The sequence below is a fragment of the Anas acuta genome, chromosome 1 (genome assembly GCF_963932015.1).
Source record: "Anas acuta chromosome 1, bAnaAcu1.1, whole genome shotgun sequence".
In the NCBI taxonomy this organism is placed as follows: Eukaryota; Metazoa; Chordata; class Aves; order Anseriformes; family Anatidae; genus Anas; species Anas acuta.
In genome coordinates this window covers 91,099,783-91,120,188 of record NC_088979.1, presented here as the reverse complement: position 1 = coordinate 91,120,188, position 20,406 = coordinate 91,099,783, and the positions used below count along the sequence as shown (strand labels likewise).

At 43.4% G+C, this 20,406-nt stretch overlaps 2 protein-coding genes across 9 annotated transcripts in view; one reads left to right on the top strand and one right to left on the bottom strand.

Moving 5' to 3' along the window:
- The window catches only part of CNKSR2 (connector enhancer of kinase suppressor of Ras 2), a 221,638-nt gene extending 211,856 nt beyond the window's left edge, over positions 1 to 9,782 (top strand). For 7 of the 8 annotated variants that reach the window (XM_068687529.1, XM_068687500.1, XM_068687519.1 and 4 more), the window contains 2 exons: positions 3,955 to 4,151; positions 7,267 to 9,782. In XM_068687529.1, coding sequence (XP_068543630.1) covers positions 3,955 to 4,151; positions 7,267 to 7,482 — 413 coding nt within the window. In that variant the 3' untranslated portion in view covers positions 7,483 to 9,782. The remainder of the gene's footprint in view (positions 1 to 3,954; positions 4,152 to 7,266) is intronic. The other variant, XM_068687545.1, reaches the window with a different exon arrangement.
- Positions 9,783 to 9,865: 83 nt separating this feature from the next.
- On the bottom strand, positions 9,866 to 13,987 carry KLHL34 (kelch like family member 34). Its single transcript, XM_068687572.1, has one exon. The coding sequence runs from the start codon at positions 12,750 to 12,752 to the stop codon at positions 10,965 to 10,967; it is 1,788 nt and encodes a 595-aa protein (XP_068543673.1). The 5' UTR covers positions 12,753 to 13,987; the 3' UTR covers positions 9,866 to 10,964.
- Between the last annotated feature and the right edge of the window lie 6,419 nt (positions 13,988 to 20,406).

Below are 20,406 nucleotides of genomic sequence, written 5' to 3'. Positions count from 1 at the left end.
AAGCTGTGAAGTTGGCAAAAAAGATAGCAGAAAAAATGGAGAAAGCCATCAGAGTAGCAATTGTATCCATCAGTCAGGATGAGGAGCCTGAAGATGACGGGACATGCTTGGGTGGCTTTAGGAGGCACGTGCAAAGTATAGAGGGGCCTTAAAGGAGAGCTTCATCCCTTGAAAAATCTGACTTTGTCAGCACAGCAGGTGACAAGGCTTGTGATCAGTGTTGTGTGGTCCTTGTGTGGGCAGTTGTGTGCACTCATAGCCCCAGGGTGCAATCACTGGTTCATCTGGTACCTCACCGAAACGGAGAAACTGTGCAAGCTTTCAGTAGCTTGAGTTTTTACAGGGAAAGTGAGTCACAGAGTGCAGAAACTTCCACTACATTATGCCATTTAGAGAAGATTTGTGAGAAATACATACCTAGAGATTATTGTGTCCGTATGTATTATCCAGCTGACTTGCAGCGGTGACCTACATGTGCCTAGTTCAGTACCATCTTCCTGAATCATCGGTTTGCACAGACCACTCAGCTCTCAGTCCATGTAAATAGCAGGGCTGGCTGTTTCTCTCTGATCACTTTTCACTCAAGCACATGATGTTCTTATTTATTGCACTTTGAATATTGTTTTTTAAGAGGGAAATCATGGAAAGGTTAATAGCCCAATGGAACCAGGAGGTAGTTACACACTACTTCATGGAGTTCAGGGCCTAGCCATTTTAAACACAAACAAGAGTGTGAAAAACAAACAAACAAACAAAAAACCATCAGGCTTTGTATAGTTTCACCCACAATCTGCAGCTTCCTCTCCTGAGAAAATGTAAAGGTAGATACAGATATTTATGGCATTTAAGAAGTGAGAGCAAAGTACAAGAAGTTCAGAAACTATTCCCAGTGGAAAGCAAAATAGTAAAAAAATAATAACATATCATTTACTAGACTGTAATAGTCTAATAGCCTAGAGCTATCTTACAGCTCCTAAATTTAATGCAAATGGTTCTGCCTTCACTTGAAGACACAGCAGAAGCTTTGTTGTTACGAAATTCGGTACCTGTATGTTCCTGTATTTGGAAGCTATGGTTCTGAATTTAGATCCGTGTGCTGCAGAGTTTATGCAACTTCATTTCTGCCCCAAAATTACAGAGTTCTCTGAGGCTTACGTGAGGCAGGGGACAATGTTATTGTTTCAGAAAGAGACTATCCTTTCTGTCAGTGTGTGGAAACGAGTACCTGATGATGTATTCAGAGGAATGAAGTGGCCAGGGAGGTGCAGCCCATGACTCAGCAGCCAAGTGAAGGTGAATTGCAACTTGCTGCATTGGCTGCTCTTCTGAGGTCATCTGCAAATCCCATTAGGCCATATTTTCTTCATAAAGAATGCATTACCTGAGGCCTTATCTTTCCTTAAAAAGACAGCTTTGCTGTAATAGTATATCACTTGCATGAAAATACACAATTTTTTAAAAATTACATTTATATATATTTTTATAGCTCAGCTTTATATTTCATCAAGTATCTCAGATCCTTTATGGCACCAAGGTTTGCACCAACGCCCACATGAAATCAATCAAAGCCTTTAGCAGAAGGGTGAGGGAGGGGAGATTTGTGTGTAATTTCATTCCCGCCTACTGAGAGCCTACTCCAGCCATTGAGAGAGTAAGTACCAGCACTTTCAGTGTTTCTCTGGAAAACCTCAAGTGCTTGGGATGTGTTAGCATGACATGTGCCACCCTCGCCCCAGCTGTGGGTGGAAAAAGGTGGCCTCTTGTCCTGCTTGTGCTTCCCGAGTGTCATCAGCAGTGAGGCACTTCAAGGAAGGGACATGCTCTTTGTCTTCCCTGCTCTTGCCTTCCTAGCAGATCCTGTTCCCTCTTCCACATGCCTCCCACAAGTATAGCACAGCGGTGACAGCTCCCGGGGGAAGGCAGCCCCAGCTGGGTAGAGGTGATGCACTGAGGCGTTTCAAAGACCTGCCAGCCAGTGCTGCTCGAGGGCAGCCAGGTTGAGGCCTAATGCTGCCCATGTTGTGTCCCGGTAGTGCTCTGCATCTTTCCACGCAGTCCTGGAGCCAGTCCCACCACCCGTCCATAACCCCTCTTGCACCCACACTGGGGTGCATGCCTGAGAGGATGACGGGTGAGCCCCAGGAGGTTGGTGGCACAGGGCTGGTGGCACAGGCAGGGAGGCCTGCACTAGCCCCACGACCTGGCATTTGAAGCTACAGGGGCCATGCTGCCTCCCAGGTTTGCTATAGGCACTTCTCACTCCAGGTGCAACCTCGGGGTTGAACCCAAACTTTGTCTGTGGCCATGGTGGGGACCTTTCATATTTTGGGATGTTGCAGGTTTTCAGTGGCAAGCCTGGATGTGGTGGCTGGGTGCTGGTCCAGGCTCTTGCTCACCCTAGCAGAATAAATTACAGTGACATGGAGTCAAAGCACTGGCTCTCTCTTTTGGCAGACTTTCCCTGTATTAACCCCTGAGGATACAAAGCAGTTATGCTGCTGAAGAAGAAACATGAGGAAGGATCTTTTTTGCTTTGTGTAGCAAGGGAGAATAGGAGAGAAGCAGATGTAAAATACTCCTGTTAGATGTCGGTGTTTTTTTCTTTTTGCCTTTTAGAAAATCTCTCCCATTCCCCAGCTTCAGACTAGTGGAATTCAATGTTGAGAAAAAACTGACAGAAATACTCCAAACATCCAATTTCTTATTGCTGCAGGGAATTTTAAAGAACACATAAAAATCAAGATTATGGAGAATTTTAACCAAGTATTTGGCTATTGAATGCGTTGCCCTTTAACGCATTAGAAGTCTTAATAGGAAAGAATTTGAAAAGAAAGAGCTGCATCTCATTTATATTTTTCTTCAAGTTCTGCTTGGCCATGTAGTGATGAATTCAGTTCTCCAAGCAGTGTACCACATGACAGGAGGATTTAACGAGTGAATATATATCAACCAAGGGAACCCAACAGCTCTGTACAGACCCAAAACACCTCCATCAATAAAAGGCTTCTAACCTTTCTTCATGTCTTCATGACTCTTAAGAACAAAAACAAAAAAAATGAATGCTTTAAAAACTGCCCTCCAGAAAAGGGCAGAGGAATAAACTGATGAGAGATCTATCAAGATTAGTTGCTGTTCACAAATTTCTTTAACTGTGTAAAGAACTATAAAAACGCAAACCCTTTTTGTGATGGGATGTGGAGATCTTGATCTCTGGAGTTCTTGCGTGAGCCTGAGGTGAGTAGTTGCTGTGCTGCATGGTAGGGGTTTCAACAGGAGGTTGCTTCAGGTAGCTCCTCGTGGACGTGTGTTCACAGAATAGCAATGTCTCTTTTAAACATTAGCTATCCTTCCTGTTTGTGCTACATTAAAAATAAATAAATAAATAAATAAATAAATAAATAAATAAACCTCTAAACACCTGAGGATGCTGAGGTTCACAATATGTGGGGACCTCACCATGTGTTGAGCTTTCAGCCAGTGGAAATGTCTCTGTCTTGGTGCAGGGTCAGTCATGGGATAAAAGTAATGCTTGAAACCAAACATTAGGCAAGGCACATCAGGGCAGGAAAACACACACAATTATGAAATCCAAGACTGGGTGGGAGGGTCCAGAGGGCTCTGGATCTGTACAGAAGGTTGTGCACAGGCAGTGGCCAGCCGTTGTGTGCACAGGAGTGTCAGTGTGCGAGGGACAGCAGGGATGGAGCTGGCTGCTCCCCCAGGGCTGCCATGGTACCTACTGGTCACCACTCAGCTCAGCTCATCGTGGCACTTCACTGGCACTTTCTCTTCACTTCTTGAAACTTAGGAGGTGTGAAATATTCTCCCTATGGTCTGGTTAAGCCTGTTAAACATTTTGCAAAGGGCTTGGGTAGATTGTCATATAATCACATTAATGATACACTGATCCTTTCTCTATTTTTTCCTCCTCTTCTTCCCCCTTCCTCATTACAGTTGAAACTATAGAAGAAAAAGCAGCAGACTCCTTGCAGGATTTGTACAGAGCCTTGGAGCAGGCCAGCCTGTCTCCTTTAGGAGACCGCCGGATTTCCACTAAGCTGGAGTATAAGAAATCTTTTATAAAGAGATGTAGCGATCCAGTAGTCAATGAAAAACTACACCAGCTGCGAATTCTGAAAAGCACTTTAAAGGTGAGATAACAGGGAGGAAAGTCCAGCCCGAGGGTTGGACCTGACTGTATTGTATCTGAATACAGATTAATTGTGTGTGGCTGGAGTCCAGGCTGAATGTGGGGTGTGAAACAAGCAAGGAAGACATAGTTAACTCCTATTCTCACAGCAGACAAAAATGTGCCTTGGGAGAGTAGTCAAAGTGAGGGGATCGGTTTTTATTTGTGCACAGATATTATTTGTGCTCAATGAGCTGCTCCTCCCCTAGCTAGTATAACATCATTTGACACTAAATTATCAGAGGAGACCTTAATCTCTTCTTTGTCCCTGAACATTTTCATTTATCAAAACACATTTACTCTGCATTTGCCAAAGTATAAAGTGAAGCAAAGTCAGCCCTTCAGAAGGGAGCAGTACCTTTTAAAACATTTGATTATTTCCTGATTGCTGAGCTTGCCTGGGAATGAACAGAGTGCTTGGTTTCTGCATAGACTGGTATCATTGTATTTAATCAGTAGGACTGATTAAATAAATAGATAGTGGTAATGATAGATTTGAAGATTTTTATCATTATTGTAAGTGTACCGCAGCTAATTTAACCTCCCTGTCAGCTTCTTTATTTGTTACAGCAGTTTCAAATCTGTACTGTTAGAGATTTCAGCAAACAATATGCTGGATTTCCCCAGGGACCCTGTTAACTATATTAAATTACCACATTTTAAGTCACTAGATAATTGTGCAGTGGATTTTGTAACAGCTTTCATCAAAGAGGGCTTTATCAACATTAATTAATTTAGTTTTCCATCACCTAGAGAAGCACTTTAGCAATATTATTTTCATGCTGTGGGGCTCCCATCCTGAAAAAAAAATATATCTTACCCATGCTTAACTTTTTGCACTGTATCATCTCATTGAAGGCAACTGAAAGTATCTGAGTATGTGAGACTTTACAGGTTTGGAGGGTGGCAGAAAAAGTCTGTGCTTTCCATGTGACTTCTATAACATGAGAAACGGAGACAAAATCCCAGTAATCTCATGTTAATGTTTAGAGCAGGCAGGAGGCTCACACAGTACCTGTGCTTTTGCACCATGGTGGGATCACTCATACCAAAAGTGTGCAAGAGATGTTGGCACAAAACTTAAAAAACAAACAAGCAAGCAAACACTTCATGATACTTTCAGTAATTACACAACCTAGAGGTTCAGTATCAGCAGCTTGTTGCCATGCTTAATTGCCTTTCTTGTTAGCATTTATTGATACCTGAGCTACCTTATACCAATGGTTTCCTACAGATTGAATTGCTTTCCTCCAGGAACTTCCCAAAGCAGCTCATCCCTTTGACCCAGCAGGTGCCTGTTTTCATGCTTCTCTGGGACCTCTGTCTTTTAGACCAATCGAACACATATCTCTTCCCAAAAGACATATTTTCTAAAACAGTCACCATTTTTGTTTGGACAAGAATGACACAAATAATTGGCAACACAATGCCAGCAAGTACCAAAGACAGGTAATTTCTGTTTCTTGCATATGGCAACTGTACAGAGTAGCACGTGTATGATGGTAACTCAAGAGTTTCTAGCTCCACCACTGCTATGCTACTGGTAGTAGTATAGGAGCTACTGTTGTTATTTAATCAATTGTTCCTCATTTTTATCAATGCTATTGGTTTCTTCTTCCTGAATGCATCCGTTTGCACCAGCCGGTTGGTTTTGGTGTTCTGAACTCTCCTTGAATTCATCCACTATTAGTAATCTGATACAGCCCTCCAAATTGCTTCTAGCTCTTACCATCCATCCTCTCTGTTCCATCACCCAAGTCCTCAGTGGAGAGACCCCTCTGCTCTCTTTGTCATGACTTAACCACAAAACCATTCTCCTGACAGCAATTATGAGCCACCTGACTGGCAGTACTGTGTGGTGGGTACAGGTCACGATCTGCGAGAAGCACGTTATGGTAGTTCCTGCAGAGATTTGGTAATGAGGAGATCCCAAAATTTCACTTCCACTGGTCAGCCTGAGCTGTACGTCCGTTTCTGAAAATTAATATTCTAGCATGTAGCATTAATTAGCTACTGATTGCAAAGCATGAAAAATACCTTTCAACATACTGCTTATTGGTGGCTTCTCTGACCTTTCTGATCCTCTCCCACCAGTGTAGGCTGACACCACTTAATCTTCCCTTAACATGCTCCCCAGAAAGATTTATCATACTCACAGTATGAACATGGCAAATACCAGTTAGCAATGAGGACCATGAAACCCATGTGGGATGGAGGATAGAGGGGAGGCTGCTGGTGACTGTACCATGTCTACACAGAGAAGTGCAGGAAGCCTGCATGTTTCCTGTGCTTCCCAGGCTCAAGGATGGTGCATCCAGCTTCCACTGCTTGCAACAACCTTGAGTGGCTTCATGTGTATCTGAGGCTTAATCTGACCCATGCTGTCTGTCTGTCATCTCTCGATAAACTAACCACCAGCCAGCAATTAGGATACAGCCACATTTCCTGCCCCCGTGATGGGTAAGGATGTGCTAGCAGCTGTGTTAGGTTTTACCCATTTCTGCCTTCTGTTTGCCACCGCAGTGGTAGGAGGAGGTAGCAACCAGCCAGCACATCACGTATACTGGAGTGCTGGTGGGGATGAGTTACCAAGGTAATGCCTCCCTGCACAGGCGTTTGCAGCACAGCGCTCAAATGTCCCCAAGACACGGCTGGTAAGAAAGGCTTAGCTCTGCTGGCGGCGAGAGGCCATCTGTCCGCATCCCACGCACAAACACGGTATTTCTCATGCTGATCAAGAAGAGCAAACAGATGGCACTCAGCAGCACGAAACCAATCCTGAGAAACAAAGGCAGCTTGTAGTAAACAGCGCGGGGCTTGCTTCTCGCACAAGCTGAACAAGGGGTGAGGGGGGGAATAGGGCCCGTTTCTGGGGAACAGGGACAAGGTGAGGGAAGCCCCATCCCCACAGGGTGATGAGCAACACCCGGCAGGAGGGGCTGCTGCCTGCAGACAGTCTCATGACAGCCAGGCAGCTCCCTGCTTCCCAGACCTCCATGGCCTGCCTCCGTTCCCATCCCACCCACGCAGCCTGCTCATCGCCCGCTCTGACTCTGCTCGTCTCTCTTCCCTCACAGGCCAGGGAAGGAGAAGTAGCCATTATCGACAAAGTTCTGGATAATCCAGACCTGACGTCTAGAGACTTTCAAGAATGGAAGCAAATGTACCTCGATATCTTCTGGGACATCTGTCACAGCAGCACCCCGCGGGACTCTGTTAATGGCTCGTCCGAGGTCGATGCACTTCTAGCCTCCTTAGCGCACACGCACTCCTACATTGAAACGCATGTATAAGGGGCCCTCTTTTAGTCCACTTGCTACACTCCAGGCCTTTACTTAAGTGCATAAAGTAGTTTTTATATCAATCTGTGGGAGCTCTAGTAAATTATATTTTAATGTTACTCAGCTGTGTGAAGTAAACCTTCAATGGTCAGCGATACCATGTCTTTAATGAGGATTTGTACATTTTATACGCTACCAACACTCTGCTTGTGTTTACCTTCTGTGAAATAAAGAACGTGATCTTTACCTATTAAAGAAAAGTATTTAAAAGCATTTTTTGGAAGACTGTGGCCTTCACAGGGGAAGTTTGACAAGCTAAAGGTTTTGTTATCGAAGGTCGCTTTTACAATGATATTTTATATTATATAATTCCAGTAATGCATTGCATTTTTGGAGTGCAGGTACTATTTTGGTGATGGGAGAATTAAAAAAAAAATCTATTTAATGAGAAACTCTAGGAGTTTTCTTACATAACAGGGAAAAAGTGTAATGCAGTGGTTTTGTTTCAGTTTTGTCAAACACATAAAGAGGTGAAAATCAGCAGACAAAATGACTGATGTAAATTTAAGTCTCAAATAGTTAGGTCTTATTTCTTTGTGCTTTTTTAAAGCCTGTTGCTAAGGCTTACCATCAGTGCAAAGGGATGCTGGTTTATATTCTAATTAAGACCAAATTATGTGTTACTTGTTTCTTAATCACATCTGGTTGTGTTTTTTTTTTTTTGTTGTTGTTGTTGTTGTTTGTTTTTTGTTTGTTTCTTTGTTTTAATTAGTCATGGTACTGTTATTTATGCTGTTTTTGTACTGAAGGCAATGGTATAATCTGCAGATTTTGCAAAAGAGAAAAGATAGACTTTGAACATCCTTGGTAACAGCGTTTCTCTTGCCCAGAAAAGCAGCAGTGAAAAAGGTTCCCAACAAACTGCTCTGAACCTGAGAGGCTTTGAAAATTCCTACAATAGAAAAGCAATGAATGCAGTTTTTCAAGTACTCTCCTATGTGTTTTCCGAGCTGTGAGATTTGGCCATATTGTACTTGGGGAAAATGTGTGATGGGAACAGATATGAGCACAAAACCTGAAAAATGACTGAGAACTCAAAAAGCCTCTGTTCTGTCTTTGAATGGGAAGGGATGTCTCTGGGTTCTGCTGAGTTTGCAAGCTAGCTGAAGTGTTTCAAACTTCCAGGAGAGTTGAGATGTGCTGGAGACAACCAGTGAATGTGGGCAGAAATATCTCCTTAGAGCTAGGCACCTGCCTGCAATAGGAAAGTGGGAGGTAAATCTTAAATCATCTATTTACTCTTCATGGGCTTGTTTTCAAAAGTGATCAGAGCATGACAAAACATTTGTGCTGCTTTTCAGTGTTTTGCTGCATAAGTTAGGACACATGACATGGCTTAATAACGCTCATGTGAAAAGGGACAGCCTCCTTTATTCTTTTTACAGTGAGTTGTACGCTTAACCAACTTTAGACTATTGCTTGTACAGCTCAGTGAATGTACTTAAAACTTTATGAGCTCTGATATTTCCTGGCAATTATATCCATGACAGGATGAAGGAAAGAATGGACAGATTTTTTTTTTCCTCTCTTTTTCTTTTTATTCCTTGCTCTTTCTTGTTACTTTATTGCATTTGGATTGCAAATGTTTTGCAGATTTTGCACAACTGTACAGAAGAGTGGCCTTTCTGTAGCCCATTTTCAGTAATCCTATATTCAAGTCCATATGGATGAAATATCACATATTAACATTTGTATAGAATTCTGGATCCAGTGTAATATTTGTACCATTTAGAAGAATATTGTTTGTATAAACTGGACATTTATTTACTGCATGGATACTGACTTGTATATTAAATTTGTGAGGTTTTGTACATTTCTCTTTAAAAATGCTTGACATGAAATGGGTTGTGCTATTGTTCCAAGCATTTAGATTCTCTTGCTATTGTTTTACTGGACCAAAAGTAAATATATTCATATAAAAACTCTTTATATCTGATGGATGTATATGCACATTGTGTAGTTGATTCCTTGTCAAAACCAAGGCAGTTCAGGAGACTTAGATCTGTTGCTATGCAACAGCTATTCTGCCTGCACTTTACATTAGTAAAGTCAGCTTGATTGCTTTAAAGGTGAAAATTAAACATTACAGTTTTTAAGCTAGTCTAGTGACAAAGAACATGTGTCCTATCCATTGTGCTGCCTTCTTTTAAGACTATTAAATGTTCTTCTATATATATTTTTATTGTATTAACTCTCAGCCTAGAAAGGGAACACTGTAAAATGAAGTACAATAAATTTAGCTTTTAAATGAATGCCTGTGATTCAAGTTTCAATTTACTGCATACAAAAGCAATTCTGTGGCATCTGACCATTTTACCTGCATTTCAGAGATCAGCATGCCTTCAAGTTCTTCCACAATCTGTTTCTTCAAACTGCCAACATGGCCAAAAAGAAGTAAGGCATTGCTGGTTTCAATGTAGGCAGACACTGAATAAAGACTGCTGGCAGCCTTCCATTGCCTTCCTCCCCTTTGCAATCTTTGATAAAATTAAACCTTTTTTTGACTGCAGGGTTCTCTCATGCACCAGTTCAACAATGAACAAGTTTACCATTATGACCTGGCATGATAAAGCAATGTATGCTATTGAGGTAAGTGCCAGGGGGATTAGATACAGCAGCTCCTGAAACATGTTTCACAGGGTCTTACAGAAAGTATACCCATTCAGCTCTAGCCATCTAAACTAACACAATGTTTGGATACAAAAGAAATGTACTGTACCAGGAATATGTGTGTTTAAAATAATACAAAATAAGCATCTGAAAGGCATGCTACAACAAAAGCCACTCAGAGAGAAGTGGCTTCTATGAAACAATCACTGTTTTAACATATGGCCATAACTGAGGCTAAATTTCAAAAAATCCATGGTTTCTGTCCAGTAATTTCATGCTGGTTAGCTAAGGCACTCTTGCCTAGTATGTAGCGTATCAAATAATAGCTTTTCCTTGGCACTACTTGTTATTAGTTCTCATAGGCATCAATTTTCTAGTCTTTATACATCTCACTTTCATTTTGCTTAGCCATAGCACAGCAATTTGATAGCACTTACCAACTGGGAAAATTACCTCTGATTAAGAAAACAGAAAAAATGGATTATATCTTTTTAACCTTTGAAAAATCTGATTTGCAACAGCTGTTAATTGCTGTCCAGGTATTATTCTTCAAATAAAAGTCCAGGTTTATGATCCTAGCTCATCTCCTCCAAACCTGCGACTTGCTATATCCTTCCCCAGTGAGGCTGGCTTTCAGCGCTGTGAATCACATCACCTTTTCCCAGGCTGCAGCCAAACTTTCTTGCCTGTTTCCACCCAGCGTCTTGCTTATCAAAGCAGAACTTCAACTCTGTCACATCCAGTGCCACTGCAATTTTCTTCTTCTTCTCCAGGGCTGCCCTGCTGGCTCTTCTCCTGGGATGGTTATTCCGCAACACCTTAGTTCAGCAGTTCAGTGGCCTCTTTTGCAGGGTGTCAATGTCCTGTTCATCAGCCACTTCTGTGAGCTGCAGCACTGCACACTGCAGCCCGCTCCAGGGCAAGGGGGCTTTGCAGATCTCCTCCCAGCCATCATTGTCGATATCGTAGCCAACCACATCTTGCGTGGGGACTTCCCGCGAGTCTTGCCATTTCTTTCCCCCAATAAGAAGAGCCGTTTCCTCTACCACTGCCAGGCCATAGCAAAATCGGTCATAGATCAGTGGCCTTAAACGAGTCCATTGGTTTTGATCGGGGTCATACCTTTCTATTTCAGAGAATGGTTCATATAAACCTAAAAATGTGAATACAGCTTCTCTGATTGTCGCCATCTGATGCCCAAACCGAGCTATGCTCATGGGAGCTTGTTTCATCCACTGCCCCTCAAGCGAACTCAGAGAATAAACGTCCTTGCTCGTGCTGGCTGGGTCTGCATATTTGCCACCTGAAATGTATATAATACTCTTGCAAACAGCACTGGCATGGCCATGTATCTTGCATGGCAATTCCCTGGCCTTTGTCCATCTGTCCCTGCTGATGTTGTAGACTTCCACAGATGAATGCAGAGACCCATTCTCACCCCGTCCACCAATTGCGTAGATATCATTACCTAGGACACAGCAGGAAAACTGGCATCTCTTTTCCAGCATGCCCGTGATTTGGGTCCACGTGTTAAACCTTGGATCATAGCGATGGACCTTGTTCGTAACCGATAATATCTTGTCTCTGTCAGTGTCACCTGGAGTGCCACCCTCTATTTCCCCACCTAAAACGTAGAGGAAATTCCCCACCACACACACGCTATGGTTCTGCACCCTGTCCTGCACCTGTGTAAGAGGTCTCCATTTGTGATTGTAAACGTCAAAGGCCACCACTTCAGTGACAAGCCCATCACTTGCCGTCCCTCCCCCCAGCAGAATGATACGAGTTTTCTGGTTCCTCAGTGTGGTGGATTTATCCTGCAGGATGGGCTGTTTGAAAATAGATGTATGGTAATTTATTGCTTTAATGATCAGGCACTTAATACCTGCAGTGAGGGGCACTTCTGACTGTGTGTAGGTTTTCCTCAGCTCTTCCACAGGGATGAGACCATATCTAATGTGCTCCAAAAGGCTGCTTCCATGAATCAACCTGGATTTATCCTGCTTCAGCCACAGCAGCACAAGATTCAACAGGCGGGTTTCCTTCACCATGGGGAGATCTGGTGATTCCACTACCGCTAGCAAAGTCCTGAAGTTCAGCTCAAGCAGTCCTGCCAAATCCAAGTCCAGCAGCTTCCAGAGATTGTTGACAATGTATTTTTCCGTTGCGACTAGGGCATCTGGCAGGTAGAACCTCCTGGCGATGTTGGCGGAGAAGCAGCAGTTTTCCAAGGTAAGGTTGTTAACTAAGTATTGATTGCACAAGCCAATAGCATCTGTCACTTGCAAGTAGCTTGCAGCCTCCAAGGTCTCCTCCAGGCTTTCAAAAGAAAGGGGCAGCAAAGAAGTGTAAATGAAATCCAGGACATGCTGGAGACCAGTGGGTGAAACGACTTGCAGCTGAATCACATTGGCTTTAGACTCCTGGGTGTAACTTTTGAACATTGCTCGGAAATAGTCGCTGGAGCATGCCAACAAGGACTTATGTGCAGGAAATTCATTTTCCTTCACTTTCAGCAAAATATCACACAGAAAGCCCTCTGATCTCAGTGTCTGGTACTGGGAGAGCACGGCAGTGCAGTGTGCTTTGCAGTAGGACAGGAAGTAGCTCATGGTAGGTAATGCAATGCTTTCTGCTCCAGTTTAAAGTTAACGTACAATTAGATAGTGAAACAGCTGCCCTACTCAACAGCCATTGAATGAATGCCCACCAGACCTCCAGCTGTTAGAGAAAAGCCCAACTAAAAAAAATAAAAAAATAAAAGTCTCTTGCCCAGCATAGGGGAGTAGTTAGTACAGTTGTAGTGAATTCAATGCATTCCTTTATAGAGAAAACAGCTGAATGTTGTAACAGCCGTAGGATGCTTACTTTTCTCGCCTCTGTTGCTTGTGCAGGGATGAATGGTCCACGGCTGAGTGCTTGCTTGGCTGGCCATCAGGTGACAGATGAGGGAGCTAGACGACAATCCCAACCAGTGGCACTTTGTGTCTGCTCAGCCGTCGCCCTCGACCCTCCTTGCTCCTCAGGCAGCTCAAATAATAGCTCCTCTCTGGCTGCCAACGCATGGCTCTGGGCAGAAGCAGATGTGTTTCTCCTCCCTTGTTTGTGTTTCAGCCTCGGATAAGTTTAGACCCGACTGTGCCCAGCACAGCAGCCCCCTTTTCGTCGTCTTTTCACACTCACTCAGCTGAAGATCAGGTCAGCACCCAGGGATTATTACGTGAAGGTTTTCTCAGACAATAAATCTTTGCCCGGGAGGCACGGAGACAACCAAAATATCACGGTTAGTCACTGGCCCAATTTGACATGCATTTCTGGGCTCTTTGGTTCACATGACACCGGCGGGACTCACAGCTACCAGAATAGCTTCAGGCATTGCCCCTGGGGCCCCCCCGCTAGGAAATGGCCGCCAAGGGGCTGGGCATGGGCTTGGGCCTGGGGCGACGGTGCAGGCATGGGCAGGAGCCGACCACGGGGCCACGGCCAGAGCAGCAGGCCTGGGGTGCTGGGATGGGAAGCACAAGGGTAACGCCTCTGCATGGTGGAGACTGAAATAGAGCCCCACTTCTGCCAGAGTGAACTCAGGGCTGTTTATAGAAGAGGCTTTGCATAACTGCGTCCTCGGGTGCTCGCTGGGAACAAACCCTGCGGAGGGGCTGTAGCTGACTCCTTCAGCTTTCTTGCTCTCAGCTTGTCCCAGTTAGAAGCACGTATACAGGGATTATCTCCGATTTTCACCTGGGCCTTTCAGGATCTAATTTCTACCAGGAAAAGTAGCTCAGAGCAGGCTACACATTCTGATCTCTTACAGCTTTCTTTTCATTTTCTTTCACCTTTTGCTGAAGCCAAAGGTAAAACTTTTTTACTGCGTCTGTTTATATTTGTTTATGGGATTTCTGGTTCATTCCTGTAATCGGGGGGTGTTTGGGAGCTGACTGGATCCCAGTGCAGACCATGTATGTCATGCTGCTCTTCTAGTGAGCAGAAACTGTTGGCAAGCAGACTGATACCTACACACGCTCTACTCAGTTTGTGGGGGACGATTCTAAAAACGTTGTTCTTCATTGCAGCATACATCTGAAAATTCATTTCCTGCTTAAACCCACTTTCTATCATCACATTATAGACTATAAATCAGGATCTTGTTAATAAAATCACCCCCCTTGCTAGCAAAATGACACATACGGACACTGGGGATGATGTAGGAAAGGGATGCTTTCTCTCTCTTTTCCAGTGGACTTGCCTGTGTCCATGTCAGACCCCTCTGAAGCATTTCAGACGTTACTAGCAAAGCTGTGCGGCTGAGGCCAAGCTTCTGGTTTGCTGCTATTCCCATTTTGCACAAAGCAGAGTCTGGACACCTCCATCACCCCCTCAGCGGTCACGCGCCAGGCGCGACACAGTGCTAACTGAACTGTTTTTCCCTCTCACAATGCGGACAGTAGTTCACATCGGTCAAGTGTCAGACGAAGGTGGTGCACTGCCAACACAGCCGGCTCTGATTTAACTGGGACCTGAGTTAACACCCATGCTAGATAAGCAGCTCCTGTAATTGCATGCAGATTTGCTTTGTGGTTCCCTCTCAGACCTCCTTCATCTTCATGGCAAGCTGGCTAATGGAAACAGTGAGAATCACGATCCTTATAAAGTTGTTTATCTGACTGGAGGTTTTTTTCTTTCAGTTATAATTGAAATAAAGTCAAACCCTTTCCCGTCCCCTGCTCTGGAATGACAAAAAAAGATTATCACTGTCAAAATGAGGCTTCTCCCTGCTCCACTTTTAGTCAGCTGGCTTTGTCTAATTGGGAGCCTTCCTTTAGACAACAGACAAATTATCTCCAGGCAGCAGATCAGATCTCCTGCACCTTTGGAGGAATATTTAATGTCCATTAGCAAAAGAGCAGACAGTGACTGAATAGATAACTTATGAATCTCAGAAAACCACCCAGCACTCAGTGGGATGTAGTCAAGCCACGATCTTATTTTTCTCATCCATAATTTGGAGGATCAGATCTAATTTTTGACACACTAGATGCTGCTTAAAATTAGGGAAACATTAGTGTTTCAGTGATGTATGATTTGCTGGGAATAGATAATACATTTTTAATCATGAGCATCACTTAGGCTTTAAATTAGATTTAGTCTTCAGACTGAGTATATTTTATGTTGAAATCATTGCTGTACTGCAGCTGATAGTCTGCAATAACAAATATTCCGGGGGTGCACTGCAAAAAAATGTTGGCTTCCACTCTCATAGTTTTTTTCCTTCTTATAAAAGGCTGGAAAATTTCCTGAATTGCAATGCTGTATTCCATTTAATCTCGCAAGTAGGCCATCAGTTAGTAAACACTTCAATTACCATTGTAAATTTTCCCAATTATTTTTTGAGTAAAGGTTATAGAAAAGTTGTACAAGTAAAATTAGGATCATTAGTAACAAGTGGCTTGCTGCAAAACATTCACTGCAAAAATCCACAGTGGAGGATTTCTAAGCTACACTTTGTACCAGAAGAAATCAGTGTGGTCCAGAGGACAGCACAGCAAATGGTTCAGATGCTTGACAATGTGCTGCATCAACACATATAGCAAAAGTGAGCCAAATGACAAATGGAATAGGGATGCTGTAGAATATAGGCTTTCTAGAAACTGCTACTGAGAAGGACAATATTGTTTTAAGGTGTCCTGTAAAACTCATTGGACTGGAGTCTGTTCTTCATCCTTGAATAATCATATACAGTGGTATTTGGGTCACCCCATCTATTTAAACCCAAGGATGTTTAGCCTGGAAACGCAGTCCGTAAGAACAAAATAGTAAGGGACATGAGGGAGAAATTTTCTTGCAGCTAAAAGCAATGTATGGCAAGATCATGTCTGTGTATAAAAGCACAGGAGAAAGTTTGACAGCTTGGGTGAGGCAGGGCTATGAGGTTTCCATTTTGGCAGAGGGAGATTGGGGATGCAGGTGGTTATACACTTCCTTTGCACCCTCTGTGTGCAGCAGGCAGAGGTGTGCCTAGGGCAGGTTGGCTGCCTGGGAGCAGAAAATCAGCATGGAGCCGTGCATCCCTACGCCTGTCATAGGAGCTTGCAAGTACTCTGACACCCTGAATTTCTCTGTGTACTATGTAGGAAAGGTCTGCAGCAAGGGACAGTGCTGGCAAGAAACCTGGGCTGACTGCAAGTATTCAGCTCCCTCTGGGAAGAGACAGAGGTGTAGTGTGATCAGGGGTCAGAGTAAGGATCCCAGAAAAAACTTACTGCATGGAGATGTCTGCTAAGCCATGGCTATGTGGCTTGTAGCCATGTAAATTTCTCTGTGTTTTTTTTTTTTTTTGTTTGTTTTGGTTTGGTTTGGTTTGTGGGTTTTTTTGTTTGTTTGTTTGTTTGTTTTTTTGTGCATTATTTTTTTTTCAGTGTTAGTCTAGTACTGACTACATTGATCTAAGAATGCAGAATTGTGTCAAACAGTGAAAGACAAAAATGAAATACAAGTCCTTCAATCAACCTGTGCCTCATTTGTTTTCTCTCTCTTTTTGCAGGTTCCCTTTCATTTGCCTCCCATGATCACAGATGCAGTTATGGCTTCTATACTCTACCACTAGTTTAGAGGTGAGCTTCCCTGGTGAATAAAAAACAAGTTGGGAAAGTTTTTAACCTCAGCTGCTGCCTCAGAGCATCTGCAGTGGGATGAGTCAGACAACGCAGCTGCAGAATAATGAAGGTGATTGTGGATTTTAAACAGCCCGTTTTAGAGCAGATGCACTAACATCTATCTACACTAACAGCGCTTCACGGTGGAGGGCGGTTTCCCCCTGCTGCATGGGGTCTGCTCCCTTGGTGGCCTGGTGGCACCAGGGATGCTCTGCATCCAGCCTTTGCTATCCCCCTGGGGCAGGCAGCCATGCCCATGCTGCAGCTGGGGCAGAGAGGGACCTGCAGCCCCATCCTGCTCAGAGACCATGGTGGTTTCTGAGCTTATGCAGTGGGGACAAGAGTAACTCTCATGGAATCTGCCCTGCTCACAGAGCACTTCTGGATGAGTGGAGCCCCCCCGGCTACAAAAGCAATATTTCTGACCCCCAAGAAATATGCCTGCCTCCCCAAGAACTTGCAGCTGATAGAACTGGGTTCCCAAACATTGTTTGCTTGGGTACTTCTAGTGGTAATGGGCAGCTTCTGGCTGTGTGACCACTAAAGGCAGGTCACCTGGATCTGGCCTTTCTGCCTGTGGCTGCAGGTAGCCCAGTTCACCCTGACATGGTTTCTGTGTTCCTAGGGATACATGTACCTAGTACAAAACCAGAGTAACTGTGGACTCTTCACCTCAAGTCTAAGAAAATGATAAGGAAATGGGGACTGGCTACTTATGGTCTCTGAATGCATTTACTTGTGATTATAACTAGGATTTATTTGTATAGGGACTGAAATGCAAGGAACAGCCAGTGCTCTGGGAACACAGAGGATAAAACACCAATGACCTTTTCCTCTATTAAAGCACCATGTAGATGAAGTAAAGGTGAAAGAGAGTCTTCACAGTTTGCTGCAGACTGCAGAGCTCTCTCTGAAATACAGGTGCTTTTGACATAAGTTGGTAGGGTTTCACCTCTTCTGCCCTCTTCCATTCCTTAATTCATATTCAAGCAAATGCCCTGTAAGATACAGACTGTTGCTTAGCAAAGTAAAGGTCACAGCGTAATCAGCTGCTCTGTTACTCTATGAGATAATAAGAACCTGATGTCCACACTCAATTGATCACTAAAAGTGTTCCTAGAATCTGTACACTTCATCATCACCATCATTATCATCATCATCATTAACAACAGCAGCATGTTACTTGGTGACTCCAGACCCAGCTGCCTCCCTAGTCTGCAGCTCGGGCTTACCCTTGGGACTGAAGGGACTGCACCTGCTCCTGCTATTCCTATTTCACTTGCTCTCAAGCACTCATGTTTGAGAGACTAGAATATGGGTAAGAAATAGCACCCAAGCCCTCGCACCAAGCAAAGTGCAGCTGGAATGAATTGCATGTGCTGAAGGATGGATGATGGATGGCAAATCAACCAAGTCCGTAAAGCATTTTTTGTCTTAATGATGTCTGGCTGAATAGAGCCATGCTAGAGTGTGGCAAAGGCATTGATGGGATGTGCTTTATTCCCCCTCGTAATCCTCATGAGTTACTGAATGGTGTGTGACCAGCAAGCCTCACTGATCATTTGTCAGGCTGAGCTCAGAGCCAGTCAATAAGGGTAAAAGGTTCTGGTGGTCCTACTCACCAAGTGGAGATACATTTCCCTCCATTAGAAACAGTTCCTGAATTCCACTTCTGGAAAAAATTTCTGAGATAGCTACAGGAACGGAACTGCATACATCAAGTTTTCTTTTCCAGGCCAGAATCTGGGGAGCCCATAGCTTAAGTCACCTTCCCTTCTCCTCTGGTATGAGCTAGATGCAGACTGGGGCATGCGTACAAGCTGTGGATGGCAGTAAGCCAAACCCCTTATCCCCAAGACACCTCCCAAGAACTAATGTATGGTGAGCTCATTTTTATTAATTCTTTAGAGTTCTTGTGGCAGCAAGAATCCAAATACTGACTTCTTTGTAGCAGTGCAAGGATTATTCTACCCTGAAAAACAAACAAACAAACAAACAAACAAACAAAAACTAGTCTACTTAAGCCAGCTAGAAATGCTGCAGAGATACTGACTTCTCTTTCAGCAGGTTTACTTTCATCTCATCCTCCTGGGTAAGGACTGATACAAGTGGCTCCTGAAGAGAGTGAACATAGATAGTTTATGCTCTGAGCCTCAGCAGTGTGCACCTGGCATAGCAGTGCAACACCGTTTTCTTGATTCAGCAGCAGAGTTTTCAGAGGACCTTTGGATTTTTCCTAAAGTAGAAGAGTCTTCAATGTATGTTAGATCTTCTGTCATGCCAAAGAAATGAAATTGTAGACAGTTAAAGAGAAGAGCATACGGCAGATGGACCTGAAACCTATGAAAAGCACAGGGGTAGGTGGAGGGGAACACAAACTTCAAAACAACCTAAGATCAAACTGCCTTTCCAATACTGCAAAAAGCCATCTGTCCATTGGTCTCCCCAGTAGCCTCTAGGTGTTTCTCAGCAGAACATTAGGATGTGTCTAACATTAAAAGTCAGCACCCTTGGATGGACTGCCCCAGCCTTTCTGACATACCAAGCAATGCGCCCAGGGTAAGAAGATGCTTAGATTAAACTAAATGCGCATGTCAAATTCTTTAACTTGACAGGTAACCACATTACTAGTACTTCCTGGAGGTACTATTGTGCAATGACAACAATACAGTTGGTTATGCCAACACTGACCATCTGTACAGGGTAACACTATGGCTTTCGTAGGTTTTGGTCTCTTTCAGTCTTCCTCTTCTCTAAGTTATAGGTCATTAAGCAAGTTACCACCAAGAAAGTTTCCTTAATATAAACCATGGAAATGGCAAGTCTGATCAGAGGAAACCTGATTTATAAAAGGTAACTAGGTTTACATATGCAGAGGAGTAGATAATCTCATTACTTAGATTTTTATTTAGCTCATGGTAACATATGTGCCTACAGCCCTGGAAAAGAAAAAAAAAAAATCAAAATTAATATATTAACTTCAGAAACTAGGCTCGAGGCAGACTTCCAGCCCATCACTATGCACAGAGCTACTGCACGTTGCTATTATATAGCTTCATTACACTAGCTAAACCAAAGTTTTTAAAAACAAAGATTGCATTAAGTATTTTCTCCCATACACCATCAGCACCCCACAAGGAACCTTAACATCATTGCTAGGGCTGGGTAATTACATCCCCTTGAAAAGAAAACACTCAAGGTCAGGAGATGCCTTGACATGGCCGTACCCACTCAGTTCTCATGCCCACCAGCTGTGCTTTTAAAATAATAAGTAATCTATACAAACAAACTGTACACCCTGGTATTTCTACTACTCGTAGCTATGGTTAAGAGGCTTTAAGTGGAAATAATAAAAAGAAAATAAAAGCAATCACCATTCAAACCACTTGTCCATTTTTCCCCAAGTGGGTTTATTTTCCTTTGACTAAACAAAGCACCTGTTAAAAGTCTGACAGATCATCTGCAGGGGGTTATATTTTGCAATTTTCTTAGAATAAGCCTTGTCATTTAATAAATATTTTCCACTTCAAAGTTTACAGAGTTTTAGGGAAATAGGGGCTGGTTTTGGTTCCCCTTGAAACCAATAAGAATTTTGCCATCAACAGAACATACAGAA

Coding starts and splice junctions, on each gene's coding strand:
- KLHL34 (XM_068687572.1), bottom strand. CDS start 12,752: ATGAGCTACTTCCTGTCCTACTGCAAAGCACACTGCACTGCCGTGCTC.